Genomic DNA, 11,094 nt, shown 5'->3' on the forward strand with positions numbered 1-11,094 from the left:
CGGGGGTCCTGCTCCCACAGGGGTCCCACTCCCCGGGGGTCCTGCTTCCTCGGGGTCCAGCTCCCACGGGAGTCCCCGCTCCCCCGCGGTCCCACTCCTGCCCGGGGCAGGCCGCCCCGGAGGGTGTCCCGCGGGCCGGATCCGTGCGTGGGAGCGCAGCGCCCCCTTGCGCCCACGGAGCCCTGCCCCCCGTGTGCGTGTCCCCGTGGGCCCGCTGCCCCCGCGTCCCCCGTGCCTGCGTCCCGGCGGGCGTCCCGCTGCATGCGTCCATGTCTGCCTGTCCCCGTGGGTGCATGGGAGGGGCCGTATGTCCCCCACGCTGTCCTCGTGTACGTCTGTGCATGCACATGCATTGACCCTGTGCATCTGCGTCCGTATGCCTGTGCTGTCCCCATGCACGTCTGTGCATCCATGTGCATGCATGTCCATACGTCTGTGCTGTCCCCATGCATGTCTGTGCATCCATGTGCATGCATGTCCATACGTCTGTGCTGTCCCCATGCACGTCTGTGCATCCATGTGCATGCATGTCCATACGTCTGTGCTGTCCCCATGTACGTCCGTGCATGAGCGCACTGACCCTGGGCACGCGTGACCGTACATCCATGCTGTCCCCGTGCACGCCTACGCATCCACGCGCATGTCTCCGCATGCCCGAGCTGTCCCGCTGTGCATCCATGCGCACTGACGCTGTGCACGTGTGTCCGTACGTCTGTGCCATCCTGCTGTACGCCTGTGCATCCCTGTGCACTGCTCCTGTGCGTGCACTGCTCCTGTGCGTGCATGTCCATGTATCCCTGCTGTCCCCATGTACGTCCGTGCATCCATGTGCATGTGCGTCCGTATGTCCGTGCTGTCCTGGGACGCTGTGTGCTGGGTGCCAGCCTGCGTGCCAGCTCCTCACCCACCCCAGTGACGCCTGAGACCTGGGCACGTTCACATCTTTATTCTCACTGCCAGAGGCTTCGCCGGCCGGCCTCCTCACCAGCACAGACATCGCCCCCACAGATAATTTAAAAGCGTGACCCCCCCAGCATGGCGCAGGGGTGGCCACGGGGCAGATGGGCTACGGGGGTGCTGGGGCCACACTGCAGCCGGCAGCCCTGGGGCAACGGCAAGGGCCCGCTGAGCCCCTCACCGGCGCCGGGTCGTGGCCCCCCCGCTCTGCCCCATATAGATATGTACATTATACAGAACTACCCAGAGCAACACAACACATTAAAAAAGATCTACTCTTATATACATTATTTATAAAAAGCATCCCAGCCTCCACCACCCCGGTAAAAAAATATGTCTCTTATGTACTTTGCCGCAGGACAGCCCCCCACCCCCCATGCTGCCCACCCTGCCGGGCTGCCCCCCCATGCTGGGAAGGGAGGTGGGGGTGGGAGAGCCACTCTCCGGGTTTTGGCATGGCGTGGGGTGTCCCGGCGGCATGGATGGATGGGTGGGTGGGAGAGGGCTGCGGGGGCCTGAGTGCTGACCCTGGGTGCAAGGCGAGCAGGGCCAGCTTGGGTTCAGGGGGTGCCCATCACCCTGGCATCTGGGCCCCCAGACAGGGGGTGGCTCCAGAGCCCTGAGCTGGCCCCCAGCGAGCACTGCCCCCAGCCCCCCATGACCCCACCCGTGCCCCTCGGGGGGCCAGGCCCCCGGCAGCCAAGCCACAGCACGGGCAGGATGCCAGCGGGTGCCAAGCCCCCAGCGGGTGTGCCACCTCCCCAAAGCGATGCTGCCAGTCCCCAAGCATGGCCTGAGGGTCACCGGGGTCCTGTCCGTGGGCACCAGGAGCTAACCATTCCCCCGGCAGGCTCAAGAGCAGTGGCTGGGTACCATCAGCCGTGGTGGCAGGAGCACGCTCCCCTGCGGGGCCAGGGTGCACCCATGATGCCAGGGCAGTAGTGCGGCATTCAACTGGGGACCGGGGGACAGCAGGGGAAGAGGGCGGGTGGCTTGGGCATGGGCGCTGCCAGGGATCCAACCACCCTGCCGGACCCCAGCCCCCCGCAGACACTGTTCATCAGGGCTCTCAATGCTGTCTGGGGGGGCCAGGAAAGTGCCCCGGTCCTCGGCCCCCACGGCGGGCAGTGCCTCGCACCCCTGGCAGTGCCCGCTGCCCGGCGGCTCTGGGTGTGCAGAGACGAGCTCCAGCGGACAGCCAGCTCCCGGTGAGGTAGGGCAGTATTATTCTCCCCATTTTACAGATGGGGAAACTGAGGTGCGGAGCAGGGAGGGTACCCGCTGGAGCAGGGGCAGGGGGCACAGCACCTGCCCCAGGCTCGCTGCCCCATCCTGGGCACAGGTCAGGGTGGCCCCGCGCCTGCCATGGCTCATGCCCCCACCACCACCAACCACGGGTGATGGGCAGTGACAGCGGAGGGTCCCCAGGGAAGCCCGGCGGGGCCTTGGCATGGGGGCTGAGCCCAGGGCCGGCTTTCCCTGGGGCACCGGTGGGTGGGGAGGAGGTTGGCATGGGCACCCGGTGCCGGCTAGTGGCTGCCACCGCTCTTCCCCCCGTCCCGTGGCCCAGTCGATGATGATGAAGCTCAAGCTCATGATCATGAAGAGCACCCCGAGGAGGGCGAAGCAGGCAGCCTGCGGGGACAGGGCAGGGGGTCAGGGACAGCCAGGGTGATGGGGCCACCAGCCCAGTCCGGGACCCCTGTCCTTGTCCCCTGCCATGTCCCCCCTCCCCCTGCTTACCAAGATTTTGGGGGTGGAACGCAGGGGCCTCCTTGTCCTTGGGCATGATGCGGATGTAGAAGATGGCAGGGAAAGATGAAGATGAGGCAGGGAGCGGAGGTGGCACCTGCAGCAGACAAGGGACAGAGCGGGCAGAGGCCCCCGCCCTGCGGCTCAGCCCTGCCAGCCCCGCTGCCAGGCCAGGTCCTGCCCCCCCCCACCACCACCCCCCAGCCCTGGTAAGGCCTTCCAGGAACCCAGGGACGCCGTGTCCTGGCACGGTCCCCATGCCCCCCCCGCAGCCAGGGCCTTGGCACTGAGCCGGGCACTGAGCAAGGGAGCCTGGCTTGGGGGATCAAGGGAAAAGCCCAGGGGAAGAGCAAGAGCCAGCCGGCAGCACAGCGAGCAGCCAGCACCGCATGGCGGGAACCAGCCTGTCAGGACAGGGACAGGGACAGGGCTGGGGGACACCCCACACACCACCTGGTCCTGGCACAGTGAGAAGGGGAAACTGAGGCACCGGAGGATCAGGCAATGCCGAGCATCAGGCGGGGGCAGGGGCTGGTGAGCTGCTTGCAACACCCAGCGCCCGAGGGGGGACAGGAGCGGGGCGCTGCCACGCACCGATCACGCCAAAGATGCCAAGGATGGAGGGGGCGAAGATGACCAAGAGGTTGATGAAGGTCAGCAGGACCACGGCGATGGTGACGTGGCGGATCCAGCTGAAGTCCTTCCCTTGGAATAGCATCTGCTGTATGGCCCGGCGCACCTGGGGACAGGGACAGGGTGTCATGCTCCATCCTTGGAGCCAGGGCCCATCCCATCCCCTGTCCCCGCAGTCCTGCCGGTCCCCGTCACCCCTTCCCCTGCCCCAGCCCTGTCCCCATGGCATTGCCGGTCCCCATCACCCCTTCCCAGCCCTGTCCCCATGGCCCTGCCAGTCCCCATCACCCCTGCCCCAGTCCTGTCCCTGACAGCCCAGCCGGTCCCGGTCCCCCATCCCTGCAGCCCCACCGATCCCTACCGCCATGTCCCCCAGCCTCAGCCCCATCGCTGCCTCAGTTTCCCCTCTCAAAGCCTGGTGCCGAAGCCCCGTGGCTGCTGGGCATCCCCGCAGGGCCACTCACCGGGAAGAGGACGATGGGGACGGTGAGGGTGACAGCTGTCAGCACGGCCACCCGCACGCACAGTATGAGCACGTCGAAGGGGTCCACCCTGTTGTACGTGTGCAGCAGCTCCGACTCCACGCAGCCTGCGGGCACCGGCGGGGAGCCGCTGGGTCAGCCCCAGCACTGCTGCCGCCCCGGTGCCAGCGTGCCGGCAGGGCCCCCAGCCCCCTCCCCCAGGGCTCACCGTAGAACGTGAGGTAGCCAAAGAGGGCAGCCAAGAAGTACATGAGGTACATGACCGTGATGGAGATGTTGGAGATGCACTGCATCTTCTTCTTGGAGGGGCTGCGGGAGATGGAGGGCTCAGCATGGCCCTGTGGCCCAGCCCACCCCGCTCCCGCAGCACCCACCAGCACCAAGCACCCGGCCAGCAAGGAGGGGTGCTGCCAGAGCACCCTGGGGTGCATAGGGGCTGTGCAGAGAGGGGCTGTGTCCCCCTCCCCGAGCTGCGTCCCCCTCCCTGAGCTGCGTGGTGGGTCAGATCACCCACCACCTACCAACCACCCACCCATCCTGGGCCATAACACCCACCTCCCAGGGCTGATATCACCCACCCACCCATTCCAGGTTGTATCACCCACCTCCTGGGACTGCTACCACCCATCCCAGGTCCTATCACCCACCACCCACCCAGGGTTGTATCACCCACCATATCCCTTCGTATCCCCACAACGCCCCGGCACAGGCCCCACACCGAGGACGCTGCTTTTGGGTGGGTGCCAGAAAAAGCCCACCCCCTCCGTGGGTGCCCCCACCCAGGACTCACTCCTTCAGCTCGGTATAGATGGGCAGGACCTCGGGGTGGCAGACGAAGGCGAAGGCCATGATGGGGATGGTGTACGCTGTCTGCGTGAGAGGAGGGTGGCTGAGCGCCGGGGGCCAAGCTGGTGGGTGCCACCAGCGCTGGGACCACCCGCCTTCATGGGGTGCATGGGGTGGGGGCTCATCCGGAGGCCCAGAGGTGCATCCTGAGCCCCTACCTGAGAGTTCAGGGTGAAGAAGCTGGGGGTGCAGGTGCCCTGCTCGGGGGCCTGGAGGACGGTGTAGCCATTCTGGTAGTTGCTGGTGCTGACGGGGGTGGCATTGAGGCTGCCTGTGAGGTTCCCCTCCTGCTCGGGGAGCGGGCAGGGGATCTGGAACTTCTTATAGATGACCTGGGGTGGGGGGGACATGGGGGCAGTCAGCGCCCGGTGCCACCACCCCTCAAGCACCGGCCACCCGAGCCAGCACTGCACCCAGCAGGAGGGTGCCCCCGTGGGGTCCCCTCTATGGGGCACCCTTTGCCGGCAGTGCCCTGCGGCGATGCTGGCCCCCCAGCCTGCCCCTGCAAGGCTGGCAGCAGGGCGGCAGCATGTGGAGGGGCCCCGCGCACGGTTACCCACACCCCACCCCCAGCACCCTCTCCCTTCCCCTTTCCCCAGCACTCAGCTCCTTCAGCCGAAAATAACCCAGCAGTGTGACAGCACTGCCACGGCGTCTCCGCAGCCCGGAGCGCCTGCTGTCCCCGCTGTCCCCGCAGCACACAGCCTGGCCACGCGCTGGCAGAGCCAGGCACGCCGGCAGAAGGGATGCTTGGCATCCCAAGCTGCCAGCACGTGCCGGCAGGTGCTCACCGAGATGAGGAAGAAGACCATACAGCTGAGGGAGAAGCCACTGGCGTAGCCAAGGTAGCCTGGGGAGGGAAGAGAGCGGCCGGTGGGCACGGGCAGGACCCCACACCGGCTGGGTACCCCCTCCTTGCCCGGTGCCCGCAGGCTGGCACCATCACCCTGCAGCAGCCCCGGAGTGTCGGGCCCCGGTGCCGCACACAGCACACTCCTGACTTACCCAACTGCTTCATGAGGGCCAGGGGAAGGATAATGGTGATGGAAACCAGGATCACCAGGTAGTTCCCGTTCATGTACCAGTCCCTGGAAGCAGAGGGCCTGCTCACTGCCCTGCTCTGCCGGAGCATGGGAGGCACAGGCAGCCATTGTGGGGGGCCTGCCTGCCATCCATGGGGACCCTAGAACTGGCAGCCCCAGGGACTCTGGAACTGGCATCCCTGGACCCCAGACCCGGCATCCCCAGGGATGCTGGCATCCCCCGAGGCTGGCATCCCTGCTGTGCTAGCATCCCTGGGGACCCCTGAGGCCAGCATCCCTGGAGGGGATGTCCCACAGCACTGGGCTCGGACACAGCCCTTGAGCTGGGGTCCTGCCTGCCCCCATAGTGGTGCACCCCCAAGGGCTTGAGCTGCTGCGGACAGCCTGAGAACTGCTGTTCTCAGCATGTTTGCCAGTGGGCAGCCCAGCAGCGGGAGGACACAGGGACAAGGGTACCAGCATCTGCAAGGGGGCTCAGCCAGGACCTCAATGCCCCAGGTGGAGGGAGATGCCTCTGGCCGCCTGCGGGGCAGGAACCCTACCCAGGCCTGGTCCCACGTGCAGTCGAGCACCCCAGAACAGCTGGGACACCCAGTCCTGGACTGGCAGAGGTCCCAGTGGCAGCTCTGCCCAGCATCTGCCCAGCTCTCACCCTCTGTGCTGCCGGGTGGGGATGTGGGCATGGCATGGGGGGGACCCATTCCCAACCAGAGTCCCCACCCTGACTCCCACAGCCCTGGGCTCTGCTCAAGGAGGAAAGCCTGATCACAAGGGGTTGTGAGGAGCAGGGATTGGAAGTTCAACCCAGTTTAATCCCACCTGGGGGCTTATTCAGCACCAACGGTTATCAAAAATAGTAGTGGCTTAATGGCACTAAATCCCTGCCATGGGCTGCACAGCTGGAGCCGAAGCCCTGGCGCCTGCCCGGGGAAGGCACGCAGGCAGCATGGGCAGGAGGCACTCACGTGGTCTTCTCCTCCAGGTTGAGGAAGGTCTGGATGACGAGAGGCACTTCGGATTTGACAATGTACAGGTAGCTGGACATGGCTGCAGGGCAGAGCGAGGTCATGCTGCGCCAACGTGCTCCAGTTCCGTGTCCCCCCCAGCCCCGCCAGGTCCCCTCGAGCCCCATCCTCACCTCCGATGTTCTGCAGCGTGATGGCAATGGCTGCAGCCAGCTTCCCCGGCGTGCCAAAAGCTCGGTAGCCCAGCTGCTCATAGGCGCGGATACCTGCAGGACAGGGAGCCGTGGTGGGATGAGGGTCAGGACGGGACCCCCGAGCACGGCCCCATCGAGGATCCAGCACTCACCCACAATGCCAGAGGACTTGAGCAGCAGGTGGATGGAGTAGCTGGAGAGCAGGGCCACCGCTGTCAGGAGGAAGCTGTGGGAAGACAGCACCATCACCAGCAGGTCACAGCGCCGGGCTTGGACACAGCCGTGGGGCAAACCCCACGCGGGCAGGCTCTGCCTGCAGGCAGCTGTCCTGGCAGGCCACCCAGCCCCTTGCCTCGGCACTGGCTGGGTGCTCACAGGGTGGAGGGGCCATGGGGTGTGGACACCCCACAGCCATGGGGCTGCCCCCGCCCTGTGCATTGGTGTCCCCATGCCCAAGGGGAGCCAGCACCCATGTCCTTTGGGCCATGTGGGGAAATCTTGTCTTGTATTAAGGAAGTCAAGCCTTCATCCTCATCCTCCTCCCCCTCCCCAGTGGGGCACAGCACCTGTCAGGGACAGACAGGCTCACACCAGGGATGGACATTGCTCAGGCAGCAGGACACTGGTCCCTGCATCACCCCAAGCCAGGGACACTTTTCTCACCTGCACCCCTGGCACCCACTAATCCCCATGGAGAAGCCCCCCTGCCCTCGTATCCCCCACCCAAGCCCCCGTGGGCACACAGCACTCACAGGAAGAGGATGATGCCGGTGTTGGCCATGGCATAGGCCAGCCCCAGGATGCCGCTGCCCATAATGGCGTTGCTCAGGTTGAAGACAGACATCCCAAAAGACGTCTTCCCTTCAAACTGCGTACATGAGACACGATGGGGAGGGGACGTGCCGGTCACACCGGGAGCTGCCCCCATCCCACCGCCACCATGGTGCCCGCGCCGATACTCACATCGGTGAAGTGAGTCTGCTTCTTCTCAGCACCGTGGGGCAGGAACTCCTCCATCTCTGCTGTGCCAGACTGGTTCTCCTCAAACCTGGCCACCAGAGAGAGGGGGGTGAGGCCAAAGCAGAGACGGGGGCTGCCGTGCCCCACCCCGTGCCCGGGCAGCACTGGCTGGCACTGCGTGGGCAGGGAGCAGCCGGGAGGACCCCCCCGGGGCGCTGGCACCCCCCGCTTGTCCCCATGCCTCTACCTGTCACCCGCCAGCGAGGGGATGGCGGAGGCAGTGAGCGCAGCCGCGTGCTTCCCGTTGGGCACCAGCTCCACCATCTCGGCCTGGAGGGGCACGTCCGTGGCGTCCATGGCGGGGAGGCAGCTGGGCTCGCTGCAGGGTCTCCTCGGGCTCTGCAAGAAGGGGGCAATTGGGGGTCCAGCTCTGGGCAGGAGTTCCTACAGGTCCCTCATCGACTGCAGATGCCAGAGTCAGGCTCAGCACCAGTGCCGGTGGCACTGCAGGGACAGGCACCCAGGGATGACGGGGATGCCCGGCCGGGCATTGCCGTGGCTGGACTTCTCCCTTCCACCTGCTCAGCACACAACACCCCGCGGAGCTCGCCCCAGCTCTGACAGCCCCGCGAGGGTCCCCAGTGGGGACTGTCCCCTTGCTCGGCCATCTGTCCCACAGCCCACCCCGCGGGGCTGCTCCCCTGTCCACAGCACAGCACCAGCCCCGGAGCCTCTGTCCACGACGCCTGCCCACCTCCACTCCCGTGCCCGCAGCTCTCCGCTCCGTGCCTCAGTTTCCCCTCCCAGAGACGGGTGCCAACAGGCAAGTGAGGGCGTTTCGGAGGGCAGCTGGGGACGGTGCAGGGAGCTCAGGGACCCCCCAGCCACCACCGTTACGTAAAGCCTGCGGCGCTGCCCAGCGCGAAGGGCTCGCCCGCATCCCGCCGCCCGGGGCCGGCGCTGCCAGGGTGCCAAGGCAGGGGGCTCAGGGGCACGTCAGGGCCGGACAAACGGAGCAGGAAAGAGCGCGGGGCCAGGAGACAGCTCCTTGGCAGGGGAAGGCGGCCGGGCTGCCGAGAGCAGGACGCCTTGGCACGCCACACAAAGCCGCCTCTGTGCGAGCCCCGGCCCTCCCCACCCTGCTGGGAAACGGCACAGGGTGGCTTTCTGGGGCAGGCTGGCAGCCGGGGCAGGGTCCCCCACCACCCCCCACCGACCTAGGGGGCTGGGGTCCTCCCCGGATGGCCGGGGGTCTCCACCTCAGGGCCACAGGACAATGCCACCCGACCCGAGGCGAGGGCTGGCCGGCACGCGGTGCGGTCCCCGACCCCGGCAGGATGTTGCTGCCCCGTCACCCCAGTGCCCGGGGTCCCTGCGGGGGAAGGAGGGGGACGTGCCAGCCTTTGTGCTCCCAGGGGATCGGTGGCCCCGGGGACCAGGCAAGCCTTCCCATTGCACCACCGGGGTAGGGAGACACTGGGGACAGCAGCCCCCCCGGCATGCAGGGCAAGGATGCCAGGGCGGGGCGCGGGGTGCCAGCACCTCTGCGCTCCTGAGCCGCTGCCCTGCCCGTCCCGGCCACTGAGGAGACCTGGCAGGGTCATCCCAGGCCACACGCCGGCTACCAGCAGCGCCGGGGGGGCCAAGCCCCTAAGGCTGGCCCGGGGTGGGGAGCTGCGGCACCCAGCCTGGCGGGGAAACTGAGGCAGGGCACAGGCCAGCAGGGACCAGAGCGGGGAGGCTCAGCCATGCGGGGGAAGAGAAGGAAGAGCAGGGCAGGCGCTGGGCGATGATTTATCCCCTCCACTAGGCCTCCGCCTGGCCCGGATCCAGGCACGAACAAGGCTGCCAGCACGTCCAAAAGCCGCCGTTAACTCTGCGCCTTCCCGCCGACGCAGGCGGGCATCGCCGAACCCGCCGCTCCCAGTACCAGGCTTGAGGGGAGCCGCCAGATCCCCAGTGCTCCATCACCTCCCCAAAACCCCCCAGCGTTGCCAGGCTGCTCGCAGGCAGGGCTCCACTGCATCCCACCGGCAGTGGGCAGGAGCTGTCCCGCTCCCCCTGCCCGCTCCCCCGCGGGCGCCGGGGAGGCTGGGCGCTCTCCTCTGCAGCCCCTTTCTTCTCCCAGGTTATAATTACACCTCGTCGGGCGGCTCAGGAAATACCAGCCTCTTCCCCCAAGCGCCTCTTGGAATAGCAAGCGGCACGGCCAGGCTCATTTCGCATGCACCGGGCTTAGCACCACCACCCAGACGCTTCCTCCTGCCGGGCAGCGCTGGCACAGCCCTGGCACAGCCCTGGCACAGCCCTGGCACCGCTCGCTGCCACCTCCATGGCTGGCCCCGGCCTTTGCCCCTCAGCCAGGGTCTCCCGGTGGTGGTGGCTGGGGAAGGGGGGGAGACGAAAGGGGGAGGGAACACGAGACGCTTCGATCGGGCAGAGCGTGCCCTGCCTGCCGCTGTTTGCCTTGCGATAAGGCTGGGCAGAACAGCAAATACATGGAGCGGCGGATGGCCCTGGGGGGTGGCGTGGGTCCCCCCCAGGCCTGGGGGCGGTGGGTTCACCCCTGGCGCTGTGTGCCCACCTCAGTTGGGGACCCTCCGCTCTGGGCAAAGAGCATCTCCCCAGGGATCTCTTCCCGTTGCGTGCGGGCCGTGAGAGCCCCAGCCCACCACAGGGCTGCCGTGCCACCACACAGATGGGATCCTGCCGTCCGCACTGCTGCGCTGGGCAGCCCTCGTGCCGCCCGGCATCGTCCCCCCCCGCCAGCTGCCAGCCCCAGCGCCCACTCGCCCACCCTGATGGCGTGGGCACGGCGACGTGCATGGGCGCAGAACCCCCCCCCCGCTGTGGCACCCAGGGCCATGTCCCTGGGGGTGCTGAGCCAGCTGCACTGATTTCCCGGTGTGTGCCTCTCCACTGCCTGCCAGCTCTGGGTGACAAGGACAGCGACAGCCCCGCTGGACCGAGACCTCCCACCTCTCCCTACCCAGCCCTGGCTCTGCCATGAGCTGCTCCTGCTGTCCCACTGCTTAGTGACACCGGGGACATCGTCCACTCCACCAACCCTCCAGCGTGGCCAGGCAGCCCGAGCCAGGCCCCGGGTGCCGTCCTGCAGCCCCCCCGCGGGGAATGCCGAGCTGTATGCGTGGGGCCGCACGTACCCTCCCCGCCGGCCACGTCTGCGCGCGAGGGGAGGCTACGTTTGGTCTCGCACGCCGCATCCTGACCAGCATAGATGCCTGCCCCCTGCCTTGCCGGG

The 11,094-nt window shown here is 67.3% G+C and overlaps 1 protein-coding gene across 1 annotated transcript; it reads right to left on the reverse strand.

Annotated features, from left to right (window-relative positions):
* Positions 1-2,486: 2,486 nt before the first annotated feature.
* SLC38A3 (solute carrier family 38 member 3) lies at positions 2,487-8,222 on the reverse strand. The gene is given in 18 exon segments (XM_075713811.1): positions 2,487-2,513; positions 2,515-2,592; positions 2,701-2,727; positions 2,729-2,773; positions 2,775-2,806; positions 3,304-3,448; positions 3,807-3,931; positions 4,033-4,133; positions 4,615-4,694; positions 4,829-5,002; positions 5,462-5,520; positions 5,676-5,758; positions 6,679-6,760; positions 6,852-6,944; positions 7,025-7,098; positions 7,625-7,740; positions 7,836-7,920; positions 8,080-8,222. Coding segments are annotated over 18 exon segments (1,536 nt in total). The 5' UTR covers positions 8,190-8,222.
* Between the last annotated feature and the right edge of the window lie 2,872 nt (positions 8,223-11,094).

This window comes from Pelecanus crispus, chromosome 7, assembly GCF_030463565.1.
Source record: "Pelecanus crispus isolate bPelCri1 chromosome 7, bPelCri1.pri, whole genome shotgun sequence".
Taxonomy (NCBI): Eukaryota; Metazoa; Chordata; class Aves; order Pelecaniformes; family Pelecanidae; genus Pelecanus; species Pelecanus crispus.